The sequence below is a fragment of the Paralichthys olivaceus genome, chromosome 15 (genome assembly GCF_024713975.1).
Source record: "Paralichthys olivaceus isolate ysfri-2021 chromosome 15, ASM2471397v2, whole genome shotgun sequence".
In the NCBI taxonomy this organism is placed as follows: domain Eukaryota; kingdom Metazoa; phylum Chordata; class Actinopteri; order Pleuronectiformes; family Paralichthyidae; genus Paralichthys; species Paralichthys olivaceus.
In genome coordinates, this window is record NC_091107.1 from 17537501 (window position 1) to 17562279 (window position 24779).

Sequence of the window (24779 nt, forward strand, 5' to 3'; positions counted from 1 at the left end):
ATTGATTTACTTTTTTGTGAAAAAACTGTACTGTGCGAAAACTGCTTTTCAGTGGATTCTGAATGTGCTTGTCATACACGTCTGGCGATATGAAACCAGCAATCAGTGTTGTAGTTTGATCCAAAGGAAGGTAATGAACCACGGCCTGTTTTATTTTCAAACATCATCAAAGAACAACAGGTTGAAATTGTAAAATTTGTCTTGAGTGCCACTATATGAGACAACTATCATTACCCTTAATCTCTGAGCACATCGGCTGTGATCTGACAAGCCTCTGGGGTAATAGCCAATATTTTAGGGCTTCCATTGTAGACAGCAGAAAACCAGGCCAAGACTCTGTCTTTACAAGACTTTACAAATGCAAATAAACATCCTCCATGATAAAACTGTGACATCCCAGTGTGAGCACTGTCCATCAAAGAAACTCATCCGTCACATCATATCTGACTTTTCACTATTTACACTTGACAGACTCTCACATCATGTCTCACTTCACTGTTTCAAAGAGAAAAACTAAAATTGAAGCAAGAAACACTTCAAGGTGAACCCCACAACCTTTTTCCTTCGCCTGCACATGTACTCACATTATTCTCATCAAAATCTAATTCAAAGCTATGACAGACTAATGATCAGCAAAATACTGTTCCCTGTCTTTTTGTATTCTCAATGATTTTTCTAATAAGTAGAATAACACACACACACACACACACACACACACACGGCTCCTCCGCCTGTCAGAGGTACTCTAAAAAACACTAAGATCAAGACAGGAATCATTTCTACCTGCAGAGGGAAAGTTGACAAGTTGTCTTGTCAGCAGTTCATTTCTCCAAATCTGCTGGAAAACACACATCTTCAAAAACAGCACTGCTAATATGCACAAACCACAAAGAGAAGTATTGTTCTTAATCAGCTTGTTTCACTTTATCAGCTCTCTTTGATAGCACTCTCTCCACACACACACACACACACACACACACACACACACACACACACACACTTACAATGCTGGGAAAACAAACACTCTTCTGATCAGCCCTCCTCAGGGCTTTGGGTGCTCTCTGAGAAACCGCTGTCTATCTAGACAAAGTCGACCTGGAAATTGAACAAAGGCCTGGCTCCTCACTTCACATTGTTATTTAGCAAAGTCTGTCGCAACAAAAGACACGCTGAACAGGATTTTACACACACGCTCGCAAAAGAGACTCTGCTTTACCACAAACTCCTTCTCATCTTCTCAAAGCAGTGTGGATCTGATTTCGCAGTCAGACAGAGACGTATGAGAGTCTGGCTGTAAGCAGTAAGTACCACTTGAAACACAACATTAACCATGCCCTGTGAAAGTTTCAGCCATGCCGATAAAGATTTAACCCGCACAATGAATTCAGCCTCTAATTACGCTTAGTTAAATGCCACATGCTGGGATTTAAATTAGCTACTCAATATTCTCAAGGATGGAGGCTAGGTAATTGCTGCTGACGCTAAATAAATGTAAGAGAGGGGGGTAAATAATGATTAAGGGTTGGTGGTAGTTGATGAAGTGGCTTGAGACTTAAGAGCTTTAACCGTAACAAGAAATGTAGAGAAACAAGTCTAAAGCCAAATTCTAAAATCAGCATGGAAACATGCACACAACAATGACTGTTTATAAAGGTGGACGACACATCTTGAGCATCAATGACATGTTTACCAACATAATTTGGTGTACGTGTTAGCATGCTAATTGTTGCTACTCTTTACTAATTACGATTGAACACAAAAGTAAGGCTGGTGAGAATTGTTCATTTTGCAGGAATTTCATTCCTACAAATTATAGATTTGGATTTATTTGTATTACAAGAGGCTCACTGCTCACTAAATGAAATCAGTTGTACAATGTTATGTAATACTAATCAATCTCAGTGGAAATATTCAGGAAAAGCACAATAAGAGCAAACTGTAAATGTGAGTGTGCAACACATGTAAACATGTCGCTGTAACAACAGTGAAACGCTTCGCATTTGTACCGTTAACTACCATTGAAATGGTCTGATGCACAGGACGAGAGCGTGAAGGCCGATACTGAGCGGTGACACGAGCTGTGCTGTATTATGGCTTTTTAAAGCCCAAGCGCTGACAAGCCCGCACTTTGTTTACGAGACTGCTTCTCTGTTGGAGTGAAAGCGGCGGTCTGATAAGCCACATGTAGCCCTGAACCAATGACCTGTGTTAAGGAGGCGTAATTGTCTTTTTACAGCAGGCTGTAAATCTTCGCCTTCCCTCTACCAGTTCACCCCTACAAATGCCAACCAGACTCTGGTTGCTTAGCAGCAACCGTACTATTCTTTTTTGTTTTGACTGATGGCTGACAAAGTTAGCTCCTATCAGTGCTTGTTGCACAGTGGTCATAACAATAGTAAAGGATGTCTTACACATTAATATGAATGTTATTATTCATATCATTATGTCTATCTTCATGTGTATCTCGAACGAATTGTGTGCAAGCTGCTGTGTCTTTGTGTGTATTCACATTTGTACCAACCTGCAGCCATCTGCATGTAACCCGCCAGGGTGCAGATCCTCCTCTCACATCCTCCACTGGGCAGGAAGATGGTGATGATAGCCAACAGGGAGCTGACAGCCAGCAGAGCACAGCCGCCTGAACACAGCACTGCACTGGTCTAAGAACAAAACACACACACAGAAAATTATTTCATTTGAGCTCCATTTATTGACTGAAAGTAGAACAAACCCTGCGCTGACTAACAACACTTCCACAGGTGCTTGTACTGTCACACCACCATAGATAAATGTACATATTTATCTTCTTGTTAAAAAGCTTTGATGGCTCTCCTAAACCAAGTCTGTGTTTTGAATAGAATAGAATAGAATCCTGATTGTCATTGTACAAGAGAAACTGTACAATGACAGCTGTACAATGAAATTCACCGTGTCAGAGGGCCAAGAGCAACTGTGTCCGTGTGCACTGCCATCTTTGGAAAACTGGATCGGTCAGATTGTATAATCTCACAGTCAACCACTCAAACAGGTTAATGGCTCTCTCAGCTGGAAAACAGCAGTCCATGGCCAAACAACAGGACACTGTCCCTTTTCATTACATCTTCACTTAATCACACACAGAGGAGCACAACCAAGGTAGAGGAAGGACCTTTACACACACAAACGATAGATTCATTCACAAATCTTCGGATTGTATGAGGGCGTTTGTGCAAATGAAAGTCCACACCCAGGTTCATCTGGTTAGTTTAGTGAGCATACAATTTATGAGCTGCATGATATACATACATCCTGTCACCAGTAGCTACGTGGGCTGCTTCTAACTATACATGACACTGATTGGTTTGCAGACGAGCGTAAGTCTGATGTCACTGTGTTTTCAGTTCAGCAGGTAAATTCAAGATAACTTTATAATCACTGACGGGTATTGTGCAGCCTGCAGAAGTGAGACAGTGAGACATTTAAAAGGCTGAAGGCAGCAGGGATATACGACTTTTTAAATCTGTTCAGTTCTTGACAGATTCACTCTACAGCCAGACAGAAGTAGCAAACATTTTCCAAATAGTGGGGGATAAGAAGATTTTTTTGGCCCTTCTTCTATTGTTTAATGCTGTCTCAACTTCCTGCAGTTGGTTTGAAACTCCAAACCATCCCAAAAAATGTTTTCTCACTGCAAACAATCTGAACTCATGGTTCAGTTTGATCCAGACCGAGACAACCTCCTTTGGTCGGAGTAAATTTCGGTCCATCGGGCTGGACTTTTGTCCGAGGCACCTTTCACACCTGATATTTTGGTTCCCACTATACTGAAAAGTCAAAGGGACCCGACCAAACAAGGTAGGTGTGAAAGCAACCATTATAAATGCATACTGGTAAATTGGTACAGGCAGGTAGCATATTTACTTCTCCAGTCGTGAGTAAGTTATTTACAGTGTCCTGTGAGAGTCAAAACTAAACTGTCCTCTTGCTCTGCTCTTGCAGAGACTTCTGGGTGTGAACATTCCTGGACAGCTAAGTCTGAAAGTATGTTCAGCATAAGAGTTTGTGTCGCTGTAGGTGTGTTTCCCACAACCTGTGTGTCTTAGTGGTGCTGTTTCATCTGCATTGACTCTCTTAACACATTCTGCACAACAAAATGTAAAATGCGTCCGCGGACGAGCCCAGCACACTAACACAGTCAGAAAACAGTGGCACAATAGTGATTAGCATGCAGGCGGGGGCGATAAGAGAGAAATGTCTAACATGCGCGAGGGAATTACAGCCCTTAAACACGTGTCATTCTGCATGTCCCTGATGTGAGTGACATGAATGGAGGTGGGATGAAAGCAGAGCGATTTCCATGCCTGACAGAAGATTTAATTAGCTTGTTCTGGGTGTTTGGCAAAGAGGGGAGCTGGGAAATATTGAAGTGTTATGATGGTGGTGGCAATGACGATGATTATTCTTTTGACCTTTATTTGTCCAGGTTTGCTGGGTTACAGATCAGCACCATGAGGACTAGTGTGTGACAGTTAAACGAGGAAAGAACATGTGCAGAATAAGAACAGCTCTTTCAGGAAAGAAAGATTATGAGTTTAATTTGATTAAATTTACTAATCATAAATTATTATTCAGTCAGCATTTCTCACTTGTTACATTTGCCTCTTAATGGTAAATGGACTGTATTTATTTTGGAGTGTATTTATTCCGGTCTTATCGACCACTAAGGGCTTTACAGTGCAAGTCACATTCACCCATTCATGCAGCTCTTCAATACGCAGGGCTTTTTCTATCACACCGTTCATTAAATGTTTGGGGCAGATTGGAGGAGCAGCAGATCGAACCACCAACCTTCAGGTTAGTGGACGACCCTCTCCGCCTCCTGAGAGCCAGAGCAGCCCAATGGCAAATGGCTGCTAGAATTGGAACCAATGTAAGCTTCATTAACAGCCAGGAAACAGCAGACAGAGAAACAGGCAAGTGGGAGTTCTCTGCAGTCAAAATACTTTTTAAGCTCGAAAAGATTTAGTGTTTAAAATAATTAATAGGGGTTATGCCTAAATGAAATCAATTTGATGAACACTTTGTTCTGTTCGGTGACAAAATATTTGGGGCAGCAACACAATCATAATTTTGCCTTTACAGACGATTTAAAAAAGTTCCATCAATGTAATCAGTTTCATGGCCTAAGGAGTCATGTTCCCTTGTTATTTCCTGATAAAATATGCAGATAAAAGATCTGGAGATGATTCCACAACTCATTAGGAAAGTGACTGCACCATATTTACCTAATTTACGATCAGAGCTCATATTATGATGGAGAGTGACTATATTCCATGCATAAACTGAGACAATTCAAAGTAGATAGAGATATAATGGTTCTTTTGTATCGCTCCTTTGATGAGTGTTCTAACTTTTTGTGTCTTTGCCCGGTATTTTCATTTTCCTCCCAAGTGGCGAGGAAAGGACGGTCGATTAGCAGAGATTGCGACACCCTCTGCAGTGTATAAGTAGTACCAGAATTGTGCCACTAATAAGCTTAGAAAGTGTGTGATTATTTTTTCTAGCTTATTTCAAATTATACTTTTCGATACTAACAATAACAATACTTGCTTTTCTTGTTAAACAAGAAAAGCGGTCAGAGAAGCCGTGTACTTGAAGATACAGAAAAGCCATTAGCTCCTGTGGTCTTTGTTCTTCCTTCCTTTCCACGGGAATGATATTCATGTATGCAGAGGAATGTCTCCTTTCCGTGCGCTGCTTGATCTTGGCGTGCCTCGTGGGCTCTCAGTGTGCAGCCTACCTCCCACCCTGCTGTTCTCAATTCACTGTGACACATTAAAGGTACATCATGTCTCATATAGGGGGAGTGGAGGTGGAGAGGGGCACAGTTATGTTCAATTCTATAAGGTGCGCTTCCACCAAACAATGAAAGACACATAATAATTGCAATGTAGTCAGTTGAGTTAATTTAAGATGATTAGCATATATATATATATATTTGAACTTTGCTGTACTTGGTTAAAAATCTAAATGTAGCCAATGTGTGTATTCTGTCCATTCCTCGGTCGATTAATTATCTGCAAGCAGTAATAGATTTACACCACATTTTCCGTGTGCCATTTAAAAACAGCCTGGGAGACTAATAAAGGCTATCGGAGCTTTACACAGCTTCTTTTACACAAAACAAAACATTGTGGTTAATGGTGTCACAATTAATCAGCTCACAGCGACGCGTGTGTGTTCAGATGAAACAAACTCAATCATCGTCAGGTTTTACAAGTTCTACTGCTTAGTCGAAAATGAGCTGCTAACAGCAGTGGTGCTTTTAGTGAGTCTTCCTAAATAGATCGTAATTAAGAGTGAACAACTGGTGGAGCCACTGCAGCCGCTGGAGACGGAGGGGAAAAGTGCATGGGTTGAAACAATTGAAAATAGTGGAGGGGAGAAAAATAAGTTTCTTTGGCGGACGACAGAATGAGACGGTGGATTTGTTGTAATCTTTGTCTTTCTCCCCACTGCGATTTGAAAACTCGATTTGAGAATAATCCACTCAGGATATTGTGACCTAAGGTGTACTGAGGCACAAAGACGCAACTTTTACAACACAACCATAATTAATAACTTGTGGACTTGACCCACAACCGCCATTTAATCCCATAATAAAGTGGCCTGGAGCAGCCTTTAATATAACCATACAAGTGTTACCCTGCTGATAAAACTGAAGGCCTCAGGCGCTGATACACATATAAGACTACCTGGCTCTCTCATAAAGACACTTTATTGGTTTCCCACAATATATGGTCCCGAAACCTGAGCCTGATGGACACCGACACAAAAAAAGCCGGCTCTGGATAATAATAAGACAGTCAGAGGGGGACTCTTTTTGATTTCCAATTACATTAAGGAAGTAAGGGATTACACTGTACGGGCCAATGAAATTTCATTGTCTCCTCAATTGGGAGTTACAAGACGGAGACGGCGAGGCATGTCTCATTAAACGCACTTTGCTTTTCTAAGCCGAGACAGAATGGCTAAATGTTTCAGCGCGGCGCAGTGAAAAATGAAGTTTTCTCTCTTCGGCTGTGCCAGGAAGAGAGAGGCGGTTAATGCTCAGCACCAGCCCTTGACAGAAATAACCCCACCACTTTACAACCCAATGCCTCGCTTTTATGGAGGACAAGGGGTGAAGCTCGCAGCTCCACCAATGAGCAGACGTGACGTGTTTGCCTTATTGCTGGATGGACTCTTTCTGTGCCTGGACTGATCTGCCAGCTGCACGCAACTGCCGGCTCGTCCGCCGCCTGCTGTCCTCGGCCCCCCCATCACTGACCAGCATTCAGCGGCTTGAGAGCCTGGTGGTCACACTTAAGCATCAGCCTCAACATGTTCAGCCTTTAGGAGCCCATTAGCACTGTAATGTGGCTTCCTGCAACATCTCCGAACCACCAGAGAAGTCTCTCACACACACACATACACACATTATCAGCGGAGATTTAATCTGTCTTCTGCTCTTTCTCTAAACTGTTTCCATTCCTCCGTCTGCTCCGTCTCATGACTTTGACATCTTTCAGAGGACTCCCGAAGACACTAATATTAAAAGGAACCCCCCCCTCCCACCTTTATACTAATGTGCTGCATAAGATACATCCTCTTCATTGATCTTCACTGGGAGGAAACTGGGAGAGGGAGTATCTAAGGATGTGTGTGTGTGTGTGTGTGTGTGTGTCTGTGTGTGTGCGATGGCCCCCGTGAACGGCTGACGAAGCTGTGTGTCCACAGTTAATACGAGATGAAGAGGAGATGAGGGAGTGGGGGGGGGGCGGAGATTAATCGCCTGACAAGTGGATGGAGTGTCCATTTGTGCCGCGGGGACAGGCTGCAGATAGGATGTGACATTCAGGAGCACCTGAGAAGACATGGGAGCGCACATTGTTCCCTCTCCAACACACACACACAGGGTCGAACAGACGAGTCACTTAATATTGTCATACAGACACAAACCTTATAAAATAAAATCATCTGTTGTTTAGTGGACTTCCTAGATAATTGGTGCTCGCAGCAACACACCCCCGCTAACGCAGCTCTTTCTGAGGTTTGAACACAGGTCTGAATGTTTCTTAGCATGCTAACATTGGGTAATTAGCACTAAACTGAAAGTGCAGCTCGGGTTTGCAGTTGTTTGGTCATAAATAAAGTATTGCTTAAATCGATTATGGGCTGATTATGACTCAAGAGAACTAGAAATGAAACCTTTGCAGTCTTAAATATTCAATGTGTTTTAACTTATTAAAGGTTTCAACTTAGAAGCACATATTAATTGGCACAATTATGAAATTTTCTTCATGTGAGGGCAGCATCATAATTATACTTTAATAATGCCATTGTAAAATGAGAGTGTAAAACCTGATTAGCATCATATATTTATTCTATGGGCGTGTGTTGTTGTTACTGTCAATGCTGCATTATTTCATGTTTCAAGTTTAATTTTATTACATCAATTAAACATGTGTAAATGTTTATTAATACAATATGTAATTGAGTTAAAGGCCATGATGTTATGATCAATCTTTTTTTATTTATATTTTTATGTTAGGTGTAGAGCAAGGTGGTATAGGGGCAGGATTGTCACCACACAAGGGGGTGTGGGGTTAACTCCTATTTTAGTGGACAACTCAAACACCTGAGAGAGGAGGAGTGCATTAGCAACTGGGGGTGGCCAGAAGGAGACAGCAACCCAGAGCACAGAGTCTTTTCCACAACACTACTTTGCTATGTGCACACTGCACTGGGACACTTCCCGATCACTTCTAAACTGAAACCATATGACAGTGCCTGAGCCGGTTGAGCTCACAGCCTGGCGTGGTTAAAGGGGACGCCCTACAGACCGTGTTGTCGTAAATATGCCAGGAAGTTTGGCTGAAAAGCTTGAGCCATCCATAACCTCCCTCATCAGATAGCCTGCCTGCACATACACAAGTGAAGCATACGACCCACGAGCACTGCAGGGACTGGATTAAATGTTACCAGGTGAATGTGAAGGAGATAGGGAGGAGAATAGGCCTAGCATTTAATAGTAGTGAGCCAGGTGGAGTTCAGATCGTCTCATGACAATAACAGTTGTATTTGTATGTGCTTTCAATGTATTTCCAATACATCAGACTTGGGTTAAACCTTTGATCAGATGCTGTGACCTTGACCTTTGATGGATTTGAAAAAACAACAGGGGAGGTACTGACCACTATTGGATTTAACAAAGTAAACAAAGGCCAACAAGCAGTAGCACATCTCTTCTGACATATTGAATGAAACTTTTTCTATTCATACACAATCTCATCTTTATCACATCAGTTTCATGGGGAGTTTTTTCACATTCATCACTGTGATGTCTCACAAAGATACATTTCAGGTTTCATCGTGTGAGGCGGCATCATCACATGTGCAAAGTACATCAAACCCCAGCAGCCCTTCAAAAGCACTCAGCCCAAGACTTGCAAACAGAAGTTTGATGTTTACTGGCTTCATCTCAGTTCATACAGCTTCTATATTTCTAGTACGACAGCAACATATATTTATTCAGCTTAAAAACTTTGAGTCCTACAAGGAAACTCCAAATGTGACTTTCAGAAATGATGCGACGGTGAGGTACAGTAGTTTACATAAGGTCAAGTGCCAGCTTTAATGCCGTTATGTAGAGGCAGATGTGAAGAATTTAATGGCATTAAAATTAATAATTTAAAAATGGAATCCTTCAATAATTTAAACGCTGTGCTCAAAGGCACTGCTTTTTGCATTTCAGCAGATTTTTGAACCAGTGTGTAAACAAGACAACTTTCTGCTTTATTCTCACAATAACATACTTAAACCTTGTGGTAATTTACTCCTGATTCTTGCTCTGAGAAATGCCACACAAACAACCTGGAATATCTTTAAATACTGTTATCTTCATATAATATCTAACACACACCCTCCATTCTGTTTGGTAAAAGGATTGTGATATACATTAATGTATCAGTCACTTTCTCTCAGTCTGCCCACTATGAGCCAAGTCTCACAGTAACAGTAGAAAGCCCCTCTGTGTCATTAGAGGCCCAGTGTTTTCTTGCAGGGAGCCACACAGGACGCTCCCTACTGCACTGTAATGCTTTAATGTGGTGTTAAGTCTTTGGTGTCATGTTAAATGAAAACACAGTGAGAATTTCTCATACAGGCAAGAGCATCGCTTTTGGCACGGCTCAATGACCTTGGGGGGAATGTCATTTATCCTATCACCCACAAACTGCTGTTATGAGTTTTGCTCCAACTGTTCCAAGAGGAAAATTCACTGCTCTGATAGAAAAGACTGTGGAACTGAAGAGCGTAAATACTAGACGTAAAAGTGATTTTGTTCTAATGGAGCGGAGAAAAAGTTCAGACAGGAAGACTTTTCTTGCTTCAAGGTCCAGTGTGGGAGGAAAGGAAAGGAAGGAGGGAAGGAAACTATTGGCAGAAATTTAGTGTAGAATAATCCTCATGATATTTGCACGAGTTTGTTTCATCTAAATTGTATCAATTATAGTTTTCTTTACCCCATAAAAGGCCTTTTATATTTAAATACTTTATATTTACATCAAGGGGAACTGGAACGGAGGCTGCCATGTTTTTTACATTAGTCCAGACTGGACAAACTAAACACCTTTTGAGTTTTTATAACAACTGAAGTTAACCACAGGTTCTCTTTTATGTTTGGAAGGAGAGGGTGTGGTGAGGGGTGTTCAGCTGCAACATGCAATTTCAACACTAGATATCACAAAATTCTACACACTGTACCTTTAAGTCTCATGCACAGTTCACGGTATCTCTATAGGCTCTACCAGCTCATTCTCTCTTTTCCTCCAATCACAAACTGACACTCTCAGCTTGAGCCTGTAAGCTGTCAAACTTTAAAATGTTCTCTCTCCCTCTTGTCTTTCAAGATTCAAGATTCAAGGGTTTATTGTCATATGCACAACAATTACATTTAGCAGCTGCTGGCAATGAAATGCTTGAGTCCCAAGCTCCCCTCTAGCCTCTCCAGATGGCAGCAGGCAGAACAGTATATGGTTTGGGTGAATGGGGTCTTTAATGATCCGGTTGTTCTTCTTCCTACACCGCTGAGTGTAGAGGTACTCCATGGATGGCAGCTCCGTCCTGGTAATGTGCTCAGCAGACTTCACCACCCTCTGCTGAGCCTTGCGGTTCAGGGCGGTGTAGCTGCCATACCAGGCGGTGATGCAGCCAATCAGGATACTCTCAATGGTGCACCTGTAAAAGCTGCACAGAATCCTGGGATCCATGTTGAGCCTCCGCAGCCTTGCGGAGGAAGAAGAGCTGCTGTCTGGCGGTCTTTGTGATGGAGTCTGTGTGGTGAGTCCAGGTCAGGTCATTCAGCTGTCAGTTCAGTACCGTGATCACTGAGTGATCCACCTCTACCCCTGCATCACCTCAACTCTGGATACCAGATCATCTCCCTTCTAACCGTCCAATCAGAAGCCTTCATCAGACGTCCCATCTTCATCACCACCACCAGTGTCTAGACTCTGTGGTTCATATGACAGCTTCTGTGGTGTTCTACTTCCTGCTGGGGGCTAAGAGCCAAAGTCTATTCCTCCTGTTCTCAATATATTACATTTCATTCTAATTTATGCATTGTCATCTGTTTCTTCTGATTGAAATGTATCTGTTACTTACATCTATTTTCCTTGTTCTTGTCTGTTTTGATATGTTGTGTTTCAACTCTGGTTGAATAAAGGTTTAAAATGTTTTTTTTTTAAATGAGCCCATACAGGAAACATCCCCACATATCAGAGACACGGAAACACAGAAAGGCATGCAGTGTCCGTGCTGTGCGCTGATGTTTGATTTGGATCACAGTTCAGGGCAGGAAGTTTCCTCAGAGTCATCTGAGGCTCCACAACCTGTTTCTTTTTCTTTCTCCCGCTCCTTTCAAGTGGACTGAACTTACCAACCAAACATTTTGTGTGTTACTGCTTTAAGAGTCATTCATAAAGCTTTTTAGCGCTGAGACAGGGGAGAGGAAGTCCAACCGAAACAAAAAAACTCAGCAATTATGAAAAAGCATATATATGATGGCAGAGTTAATATGAATCCAATCTGCTCACCAACAAATCCAAACAATACAGTGACACCAGAGATGGAAAGCACAGTTTGAAGCACCAATGAGTGGAATAGAGCATCTGTCAGAGTTATTAATGAAACCAAAAACAACCACATTTTTAAATTAGCTGAAATCTGTCCATGATAAGTGCTGCAATGTAGCAGTGGCCTGGTCCATAACCACAGCCTGGGGACTGCAGGGTCTTCAATAGTGACAAACTTTGTTGCCCAATGAGCTGAAGCTGTCGTCAAGAGCTTGCTACTCACAAACTTCACTCTGACTGCAACCAATGCAATGTCTTGAATCCTGGTTTGGGCCGAGTCTATCTGTGTGGAGTTTGCATGTTCTCCCTGTGTCTGTGGGTTTTCCTTCACAGTCCAGAGACATGCACATGGGTTGGGTTAACTGGAGACTCTAAATTGACCGTAGATTTAAATGTGAGTTTAAATGTTTTTGTTGTTAGCCCTGTGTCGATCTGTCAAAGGTTTACCCCGCCTCTCACCAATTGTCAGCAGGGTTTGGCTTCATGGGATGGATGGATGGATGGATGGATGGATGGATGGATGGATGGATGGATGGATGGAAGGGAGTCTGACTGGGTCTAATATAAGTTTTGCTCCTTATCTTTTCTCCATTGTTCTGCAGTCTACTCTCAGGTTGTTCAAACTTTAACTGTCTTCATTTGTGATTATCAACATTCAACATACATTAATCCTTATGGGACTCCTTCAGTTGATTTAATATTTTCTCAGCTTTTAACAAAACCAAACGTGAAACCGATACAATCACAGAAATGCAGAAACATTATATGTGATAGGCTGCTAATCAGGGACGTTGAAAGGTAAAATTTGCGACTAAAGGTTTCCACACTAATGAAAGAGAAGACCACAGATTACTCCAGAGAGAAATTACAGGAGGTTTCTGTCGAAGCCATTACGCTCCATCATGTTCAAAAGAAAAAGATTTATTTGGATTAATGAACCGACATTGTGTGAAAATAACTGCCTGACCCCCAAAAAACTATCTTAAGTGAGGCTCTGGTCCCAGACATACGCCACAGCTCTTGTTTCACTCCAGCTCCTGTTTTCATCCCAAAGGAGAATCATCTTTATGAAACCCTCAGGTAGAACGGCACAGACAGTGACTCATATGGAAGAAGAGGCTACAGGATTGAGAGAAAAGCTGCTATTTTAAGCACATTGTGCTGAGGAAAACGCCTGCCTTACATGCACTGCACTGCAGCGCCATTGATTCATATCAAAAGACCCGCTGATGATTCAACACTAAAGAAACTTCATGTGAGGTAAATTCCCTTGTTGAGTCGCTGATAACAGGGATGAGGAGGATGATGAGGCCTTATACAATAGATTCTCTTTATGGGTCAATCATGAATTGTATGAGAAGTGATCAAGTGTCCATCTGGCATTGCCGAGCAACACCTGCCACACACACATACACACACACACTCACAGTGCAGCAGGCTTACACACAGCTCCCATACAATATAGCTGCACCTCCCTGTCCAGAGTCAAGCCTCAGCAAAGCCACTGTAGATAACATCTCCTTCTCCCGATCATTATAATTCCTGCTGCTGACAGGTGCCTCCAATAGACCTCACATACGTGGGGCACAAAGCAGCAACGCAAAAGCCCTTTCTCCTGCTTTTCTTCCTCCTCCTCTCTCTCTCTCTACTCTCAATTAAATGCTCATTGATGTCCTGGAGAGGAGAGGGGAAGGGAAGGAATGAGGGGGTGTATAGGTTCTGCATCTACCCAGAACGCCGCTCCTCTTTCGTCCATCCCTCGCGCTCCTTCATAATAGATCACAAAAGCGGATCAGATCAGACAGGAGGATCAAATAGCTGGTTTGAAATGTATGGGATCCCTCACAGCCTGGTTTAATGATGACATCCTCACAGCCGGGCCAGAGCTGCTTTTTATTTTATTCTGCTCTGATAATAGGCTGATGGTGATGGTGGGGGCTGATGGGTATTGTCAAAAAGAGGACCCCAGGCAAAGTTTCTCCTTTCTCTTCTCTCTCAATAGATGCTGTAATTGAATTATGGCGCAACTGATACTTTTGTGTCCTCCTCCTCCTCCCCTCTTCCACTCGTCCCCCTGGAGTCCTTACAAAAAGACACCAGCTTTGGAATTTGTCCTGTTTTGTCTCTCGGCTTTGAAAGCAGATGCAAATAAGAAATGGATGAAAAGGGCTTAAATTTTGGAACGAAGTGAAGAATAAATTTGGATGATAACAGTTAATCATCACATTTGCTCATTAGGATAAACGTATGTTTGGCATCCCAACAAACAAGTGGTGCACAAAGAGGCCCAATCCAGATATTGCAGATGATCATTTTACATCAAAAAACACAGCACTGCAGGAGGGAGAGATGAGGGGAGCGAGGAAGATGAGAGGACGGGGGAGTGTGAGAGAAATGTAGAGAGGAAGATGTGGCAGAAAAGCGAGGGAGGGAGGAGCACGCCTTTTCAAAGTGAAGAAATACTGTACCATCTCACGTTGGCATAACACCACAGCCCACATACAGTAAGGCTCCATCTGTAGATGTTTTATCAGTGTAGTCACTGTTGATCCATGCTGAAGTGCACTCCTTTATCTCACTTGTTAAGCAGGGTTTAAGCATGAAGGTTTTTATTGCATCACATTAACTGCAGTCTCCATTCAGGGGCCACGTCCTTCCGAGGCTGCATTTGGAGACTGATTACATCAATGTGGCTCAACTAGAAAAATGTTCTGTCAAATAAGTTCTTCCATCCTTGAGAAACAAAGGCTCCAATGGGTGGATCTTTCCCCGCCCAACCTATCCCAGGATTCATTGCGTTCCAGTGACAAACCGCTTTTGAAAGAGGAAGTGGTGCCAGCATGCGACTAGACTTCTGATGCTTGAGTATCACGCTTCAACTCAAGCAAACAGCTAACGGTTCACATGTTGAAAAAAACAAAGGGGCATTACATCTTTCTCATCTTGTCCAACTTCAGCTCTGTTGCTAGACAACAACAATAAGGGTGGGACAATCTCATTATGTAAATGTTCAGAACAAAGTGACTAATAAAACACATCGGATTCAATGTGCAAGGTTTCTATTTTTGTGGAAAACCTACTTGCCTGCCAAAGTCCTCTCCAGGCTTTTACTTTCACAGTTAACTGGATCATGACCACACTAACATTTCAATAAATGCCCATCTGAACTCATTTTCACATTCATCTACTCCACCTTGAAAACACAATTTGGACAAAATGCTGTTATCTGTTCATCAGGACACAAAGGAAACAATCCATCACATGTATTATCAAATACATGGGTTTAAAAGGCAGGAGATGAGTTGAGGAGCAAGAAAATGAATTATTCTTAAAAGAGTATATGAAAGTGATTTTATCAGCGATCTGTGGAGGAGATAATCATCTGCAGAGGGAGCTACTGTCAGTGTTCCAGTTTGAACTGGATGACGAGCCCCAGAAGACTTGTGAGTCTGCAGAAAAGAGGTAATTTAGATTTTTCTTTTAAGAACTTAGATGTAATATTTATGGGTCTTTCTTGTTTTCAACTTCACACCATCCCAATTAAAAAAAAATCAGTTTGTATATGTATGTATTCTAACATAGAGAATCTTCATACTAATCATGTCCATGAACGTTTCCCTGCCTCCTGCACCTGTAACAGAGAAGTTGAAGAGAGCCTGAGAGCATCCTTCAGCAAACCTCCCATACACTCACACCCTCAAAAACTCACACAGCCCAGCTTGCTCTTGCATTTATGCATGATCTGCACTACCGCTGGTCCCAAGTGCACATTTCATAATTCATGCAATCTGTACTGTAGCAACTGGAAATGCTACTATATCTGCCTCCACCACTCTGCTTCACTTTCGTCGGCAGGTCAGACTGGTCCATGTTTCACTCAGTTTACATCAAACTCCCTGACCCCAAAAATCGACATTTACCTACAGATCAGAAAAGTTTCAAATGACAAAATTGATATCTTTGGTTTGCGTGTCAAACAAGAAACCACATCTCTACGGTTTTACCTCAGCACTATAGGCGTTCTTGCTGTCATCAAGAATATTCTTTTTCTCACAGTCAAGAGTAAAGTGGATCTCCACAGGAATAATAAATTAAGGGTGTCTGTTACCAGCTCTGGAAAATAGTTGCATCAGTCTGATTAAGTATCATCCTCATGGCAGAAAGAGCAGCTGTTGCATGTTAAGGTGCCAAGAGCCTGGCCTACTGAGGATTGGGGCAAGAATGATGTAAGTGGACAACAGCATGCTGCAGAGCGGCTTCATCTTACACGATGACAGCTGATCGTTACACAGCAGGTCACTTATTGAGCTCACTTTTGTAAATCACTGTATGCCATCTTTAATAAGAATTAATTGCTAAACTTTGTCAACTTGGAACAAACAAGTCCAATTCACAGGAATATTTTGTGTTTAGCAAACTACAGCTACAAGCCACAGTTTTCATTAAAGGCATCACTAACTGACCCACTATTGGGAATAAAAACAAAATTTTAAATTCTTGTTGTTTTGGCCCTGGAGATTTTACATTTATAAGCACAAAATGGATTGAACTCGGCTTAGATCAGATAATTTACACCGACTTGCATCCAAATGACTTTGCTACATTTCTGCTTTTACCCATATGTCCTACTGGGTGCTTCAATATTCATCTTTTCTTCTCATTCCACCCTCCCTGTGGAGCTGCACATTAGCACAGCAGCAACAAACTCCTCTGTGTCGCAGAGGAGGAAATTAACTTTTTATTGGGGAATATTTTCCAGCCCCCTCTTGTGTTTTTAGTGGGAGAAAAAGAGTGCATATATTAGTAAACCAATAGTATTTGGTTTTAATAATACCTGCCATTGTCCATTTGTACAACTAACAACACAGAGAGAAGGTGGGATGATGATCACGACCTGGAACTGATGTGATTGTAAATATCTGTCAGTCTATATGTGGCATCTCGCTAACCTTCTAATTGGCTCCACACTTGGCATGTCTATTGTAAATGGTCATTGTTGTCATAGTAAAAGCAAAAAGAGTTGGGTTTTTTGTTGCTGTAATGCTGTATTATAGTGAGCAGAATTACTGAGCTTTTATTTTGAAAAGTGGTGAACTTGGGTCAGTTTCTGAACAGACCTCTGAAATAGCCGACATGTATCGTATGAAAAAATCACAGCAACTCAGTTAATCATTCAAACTTACATACAAACCGCCACACACGAACAGTAATGAGTCAAATTCAGTTTATTATATGAAAAACATTGACTATAAAATCTTCACTGCAGATAAACCAGGTAGGATAAACACAACGTTTTCTAACTTCACTCTGCACCATAGACCTAATGATAAACTGTAAATTCTAATGCTAAGTTAAAATACGTTACTGTTTATACAGGAACGCATTATGTGTCTAAATTGAATTGCGATAGTTTCCCACATAAAGGCTGCTTCTATCTGCATTATTTCCCAGAGGAAGGAAGTCCTCGTCTCTGCTCGTGAGACCGTAAACTCCCCAAAAAAGATCTGATTAGATTCCTTCTGCAAATTCCTTCTGACCCCAAAACTAAATAAGAACACTGACAGCTCAAGTCGCAACCAGCGGCTAATTTTTTTAAACGTCTGACATGTCTGAACCGTCTCGGAGCTTTCAAATGCAAAGTTTTCCGAAGCTGAAATTCAGTGACATCTCCCTCCTCTGAATAAGTCTACACACATGGGACTTGTGGATTTTCTCCTCTGAAGCTGCACAGCTCGCTCTGGGACTCAACAGAGGAGTTATGTTTGGAAGGCTGGCTCCATCCCAGGAGCTTTAGGTTTTGATGTTGCAGGATTTTGCGAGAAGCACAGAAAAAGCGGAGGAGAAAAACTATATCGAGACAAAGCCGAAAAACATTGCCGATTCCATCAAACTAGCATCTTCTCCTCTTAAGAGACTGTTCTTCTTCAGAATGACAGCGTTAAGATGTGGAGGCAAATTTACCGTATTTAAGTGGGGGGGGGTCCTGTTAACCCTTCTACCTGCGACCCCTGAAGCTTCCGCTACTGACTCACACAGCTACATCAAGCCCGTGTGCATCGAGCCAAGTGAGCCATCATTTATGTTAAAAAATGGAGAGAGGCTCGCTATTAAATCAATACATAAACTACCCGCAGGATCCACAGGGTAGGCAGTGGAAGTGACAGGCCGCTTAACAAATTGGTGGCGGCCTCCAGAAGACCGCTGACTCAGCACGTCGCCCCCACCCCCCCCCCGCGCTGGAGAAACCGCCACTCTATTATGCTGCCCCATCTCTCGACCTCTCCGATCAGTCAGAAGACTCGCCGTGTCTACCTGGGAACTGCTGATCAGAGGCTCTTAAATATCGCCAAAGCAAAGAGCATAATTCACACGGGAGATAAACGCGCGTGTGTCGATGCGTTGATTGCGTTCCACTGCTGGGAATCCGGCCAATATTTGAATAAACATCCCCGTGCCTCCCGCTGGAGTAAATCACATTTCTGACCATCAGTGGCTTTCGGAGGAGCGAGTGTGTTGCAGTGAGCCCACTGCTTTGAGAATATCAAATATCGCGAAAAGCGGCAGAAAATGATCATACACTGCAAGTAACATCCATCCATCAAACCTGATGAGATCATAAATCCTTCTGCTACTCAGCCAGACTGATTTCCTCTCTATTTCACCTCAATGGATATAAAATGCAGATCAACATGTCCCCCTCTTTCCTCCTCCTCCTCCTTTTCCTCATCTCTCTCTGAGGCACCTGTTCTATCCATCATCTGGACAGCTGCTCCTCTGCACTTTCAATTCCCCACTCGTATTCTGCTCTGACCTCTTGCCCTGCTCCACCCGTCTGCACATGCACATCCTACATCCAGGAGTTTCTGACAAAATCTGCGCTCACAGAATTTCGAATGTCTTGAGGTTGGAGACTCCACATATAGCTAAAGACAGAGAAGTGGTAACTAAAAATAATATGTATAAGCTAGGATTTATATTGTTTACTTCACATGGGGGAAAAAAAACCTTTGAAAGATTGAGGGGCTGTAGCTCAGCTGGTGCAGCAGCTCAGACATCATCACGAGGTCAGTCTCAACCTTCACATCAGTGTCCTTGAAGCGGCATGATGACTCCCATCATGTCCCGATCTCTGTGTGTGTAGACTACAGTGATTGTAATAATTTCTAAAACTGTGCCTCTGTTCATCATCATTAACATCAGAACTTGATTGTAAGACCATGCTGGTGATTTGTGTGGTGGCCTTGAAGTGCCAATCACAATTGCGAATCATAAAACACAACAAATCATGAAACACAGTGTGATTTGTTGTGTTTTCTTATTTGCCGTCGTGTTTTGTGATTTGTTGTGTTTTCTGTTATTCCACTGATTTGGTATTTGCTGTTTTGTTTTCTGATTTGTTGTTGTGTGCTGTGATTTGTTGTTGTGTGTTGTTATTTGCATTTCAAGGCCACCATAGATTTGTTTCCCATTTGCAACCCAAAGTATTCGCTGTTATACTGTATGTGATGGTGAATTGTGTCTTCCGTCTGTGCAGTGACATTGATGAAAACTTTACTCTACCAACTGCAAAAGCATTGATGTTCACTCATCAAAGCCAACTGAGCTAAATGAACTAGAAATCAGGTGCTGGCAACATTACTGTCAATCATTCCCTGAAATCCTTTTTTAATCAATTTCCTACATTCCAGGCAGTCATTGCTTTTATTCTTCTCAAAAGCATGAAAATGTAATAAGAAATATCAAATTTAATACCATCTTTTTTGCTGACACATCAGGCTGCAGGTAAGAAATAAAGTCAATCATAAATTGTAAAACACCTTCTAACACCCCACGGAACTTCATTACAGAGAGGCTCACCATGGTAATTGCAGTACGCTAAAGTTATCAGGCTATGCAGAAGCCTCAATAAAAGGAGACAGGCTCAAAAAACAAAGGGATGTGTCTGGATATAAACATTAAAAGCAAAACAACACCCAGGTTTTAATGTGGAACCCAATTTCTTTTTATTTAGGCACTTTCTGTGTATTACTATGTAAGTATATTGATATTCAGATGCTCTAAGATGTTTTGCATGTATTGATTTGTTTGCATGTGATTATGTCATGTGACTGACATCATATGACCATTAGGTTAAAAAAAAAAAACTTGAGGGAGCTTTGCGTTACTGATGAAGGCCTAAATGGCTAAAACACGCATCATGCAAGTAGATACACAAAACATCATGGACATCATGGAAATACATAATATTAGCCTGGTGAGCTAACATTCAATAATAGATAGAATTAAGACTTGAAGTGTCTTATTATACACTTTCCTGAGGAGTGGGATTACATTGTGGAAACATTATAAGTTTAAAATCAGGAGGGTTCATAACACACTGAAGAAACCACAAGGTCCAAAAACTAAACTTGGAAACACTGGAATTCATAGTAGTATATTTGAAGTTAGAGTAAAAGATATATGTGGAACTGATCAGGGCGAGGCATGTGATCAGTACAGGAGACACAAGTGTGACTCATTAGGTGAGATCATCAGGAGGAAGTGAAGTGACCAACAATAGCTGTAGCTGTGTCTCAATTTAGGGGCAGCATCCTTCATTGGCTGCATTCATCGACCAATTGTGTTACAGCAGAACGACTAAACTGCCCCAATTCAAATACTACTCCAAATGCAGCTGACAAGTGTGTCCTTCCAACACGCTGTTTGGTTGAGTACCTACATTTAATAATAAATTCTCCTGAAGTTTTGGCCTTGTGGAAGCACACATTTGTCAGCCACATTTGGAGGAGCCTTGGAATTGGGACAGTCTAGCCGCACGGCTGTGACGCGATCGGTCTACGAATGAAACCGACGGAGGATGCAGCCCCCAACTTGAGACACAGCTAATGAGAGAGATAAAATACGAGGAACATCCAAAAGGTAACTTAACGCGACATATCCAAAATAAAGTCTACAACTGCAAGAACAATACATAAAAACCCATTGGTTTTCTGACATATAACAGAAAACTAAATGGCACATGGAGTGTGTTGTTTGGCAGCAGCTGACCTCATGTAAACATGCTGTCAAACATTGTAGCATCCACACAAGTGATGGCATCTGATTGATTGTGGTACAAGATAAGTTAATCTGCTAAAGTAAAGCAGGTAATGTATTGTTTCAGGATCCTATAGTGTTCCATGCTGGGAGTCCCCTGCAGTGTGAGTACTCCTGTGTTCTGTGTTGATCTGTAGCTCTTGTCTGATCTTTTTTTATTCCTGTCAAAGCCTTTCCAGAGCAGGCACACAGCTCTTTGTTTTTAAAGAACTATCTAAAATATGGCTTCTGTCACAGGTTGGGATCAGAACTCAAATCTGGCAACACCAGGCAGGTTTAGTCTGGTTGTCTCTTAAGGCTGAGGCACAAACAGAACAAAAGACATGTAAGGATGGATCATGTGAGTTTGGTTGTTTCGGGGATTTAAAGGCTTTGGATCAGCAGCAAACTCAGAAGTCCCAGATGTCAGCGCATCCTTGAAGCCGAGTGCCTTTTTTAAAGTAGTTAACAAAATTTAATAACTATTAAGAGAGTTTTAATACTACAGCAAAGGAAATCAACAAACTAAAGTATACTCTGTCATTGAGTTTTACTGGATGTGAATGAAAGAACTGCCTTATTAATGAAAATAGAACCACATAGAGGAGAGTCCCCTGTGTTTACCATCAAATAAACATAAAACAGTGTTTAACTGCAGGAACATTCTGACCTATAATCACAGAAATATGTACATAAGACAATCTCAACTTGTTCTATGAAAGTGCAAAGAGCCCTCAATGACTAACTGGCTATTTTCTGCAGAGAAATAATCCTGATGTTCTTCAATATTTCTTCTTCAAACTGTGTGTATTTTCTGTTCTGGCAGAAAGACAATCGATACAGTTGTTTGTCTCTCATGACACGTGTGTCGCAGCTCAGCAGCCTTCCAATCAATTTCACTGTTTAGGTGTCGACCCGCAGCACTTCTGCCTTCAACATGGCTGTCGCAGAAAAAATGATGAATGCTGCCTGATGTCAAGGCTTTACCAGAGCCGACATATTCACAGCAGACGAATCATCTGTAGTACGTACTGCCTGAGGGCGTTTTCTCACCTGAAAGTCTAAACCGAGGTACATGTCTCTGTTACACGGTTACATTTGTTCCAGTTAGTTTTAGTTTCACGTTGTAATTTATGAAGCGGGCAGAAGTTTTTATATCACACAAACGTACGTCCTGTCGTCATCACCTACATGGGACTGGTCTACCTTCACTGGACATTGATTGGTTCGTGGACTGATGTGTGTCTGACATCGGCGAGTTGTCAATTCAGCTATTGTATTCACATTAACTTGAAATGTGCATTGAAAAAAAGCAGTCTTTCTGTTTGAATGGAGAATGAACCGGTTCACTTTCCTATTTTCATTACCACTTTAAAGTAATTATGTTTTTTGTTTTTTATTACTAAAATTTGGTCAGTTGGTCTGGACTATGTTCTGAGGCACGTTTCAGGACTGAAATTTGGATTCAGACTTATCTCAATAAAAATAAAAAATAAAAGTTGGAAGATCCCAACCAAACAAGAAGGTGTGAAAGCACCCTAACCAGCAGTAGCTGCAAACTACTTGATGAGCATAGTGTTTGCCTAACACGTTCTTTTCAGTTTTAATGTGAGAACCTAGTGCTGAACAACCCATGATCTACTGTGTCGATGTTTTGCGACAAATTCCACATCATTTCAGCCACAATCCTCCAACCACTTCTCATCCCCATAACTCCGTCTCCACTTCTTCCTCGCAGCGTTGTGCTCCCACCTCTTTTTTTTGTTCGTGCTTGTTTTGTTCCGTCGCAGTATCAAATCAGAAACTGGACGATCACGTTCTTCTAGGTTGAAATGTATATTGCAAGGCGCACTTCTGCTGCCACGTATCTGCTGCCTATTTCCTGTAAAAGCTAATAGTGACTGGATGTTGCAGTCAACTCGAGCAGAACGTCTCTCCTCATGTGACACACGACATGATTTCTCTACAATCCTCTACCATACACACCCATACATACATTTACATACATATCATTTAGCTGACGCATTTATCCAAAGACTGACAATGAGTGCATTCAACCATGAGGGTACAAACTCCAAACAGCAAGAATAATGTAAGTACATTAGCTTCAAAAAAGCCAAACTACAAAGTGCAACATATAAGTGTAACTTGACTCAGACATCTTCTTAACCAAGGTGTAGTCGGAAGAGATGTGTTTTTAGCCTGCGGAGAAAGATGTGCAGACTTTCTGCTGTCCTGATGTCAGTGGGGAGCTCGTTCCACCATTTGGGAGCAAGGACAGCAAACAGTTGTGATTTTGTTTCCCTCCCTATGTGGCTGTCCATTCAAGACCAGATATCTCCCAGCTCTCCCTTTGCTTGTCGGTGCCCCTGCTGCCCTGTGTCATCCAAGCTGTATCCACCTGCGACTGCACTGGGGGGGGGTTAAGATATTTGCTCATCAAAGTGATCTCTGACTATGTTCTGCTGCTGTCATAAACATGTCAAACGGGAGCTGTCAGACTGAAATGGTCACTGTTGTGAAGATTTAAATAAAACATAAAAGCTCGACATAAAACAGACATGCTCATTCATTCTGCCCAAGGTCAAATTTAATGTCTCTGTGCCCACAACTCCTCTTTCTACAACATTTTCACACCATGAATATCAAATCTACATCGAAGATGTTTTAAGACTGTTTAAGGATCTGCAGGGAGGCAGCAGTGAAGTCATCATGGAGAGCTTTGATAACAGCCCCTACTTGCCACTGTGCTTCCACTTAAAAGCATCATTTAATCCCAAAAAATTAAGAAATCTGATAAATAAAGAACTGATTTGTCACCAAATTGTGAGTCTTTGTATGTTGACGATGTTCCGACATAAAGTGAAAATAAGCTGAAGAAAACCAGCATGACTGTGCTCACAGAAATGGAGCAGTTAGCATGATTTGTAGTTAATTGCATAATAAACGCAGAGACACTCACATAATCTTTAAAGTGCCTACCACAGAAAGATTCTACAAACTGCTGCCAACACTGTCTAGCTCCAAATGAAATAAATAAATAAACACCGAACTGACGTACAAGCACATTATTATAAAAGCATAATCCATCCCAGAAAATACTCTCGTCAAATGATGTAACATAACAATAAAAAATAGTTTGGAATGATATGAAAAAGCAAATTGCAGCTCGGGATGGAGTAAAAACATTCATTCAAATGGCCCATTCATCCATAAATCCATCACGGTATAATCCCTCCCCAGTATCCACACCGTCGACCATTAATTTTGCCACCAGTCACACGGCGGCCTTGGAGTAAACATGCGCTGTATGATAATAAGTCAGTGTGCTACATTTCATGCAAGACTTGCTGTCAAAGGACTAAACATCTATCTCTCTCTCCAGTTCTGCTGCCTCCTCCTGCTCCGCACTGAGCCTTTTTTTGTAATGAGTATATTTACTGTATGTACCTGGAATAATTCAAGTTGAGCAGACAACCAGATACAAAACACCACTAATTTATATCTGGCTGAGCCCGGGGCCCGAGGATGTGTCTGTCTCATAAAGCA

The 24779-nt window shown here is 41.8% G+C and overlaps 1 protein-coding gene across 1 annotated transcript in view; it reads right to left on the bottom strand.

Annotated features, from left to right (window-relative positions):
* Positions 1 to 24779, bottom strand: part of LOC109628627 (LHFPL tetraspan subfamily member 7 protein) — a 100890-nt gene that overhangs the window by 69384 nt on the left and 6727 nt on the right. Inside the window, exon 2 of the mRNA XM_020085832.2 lies at positions 2522 to 2660. Coding sequence (XP_019941391.1) covers positions 2522 to 2660 — 139 coding nt within the window. The remainder of the gene's footprint in view (positions 1 to 2521; positions 2661 to 24779) is intronic.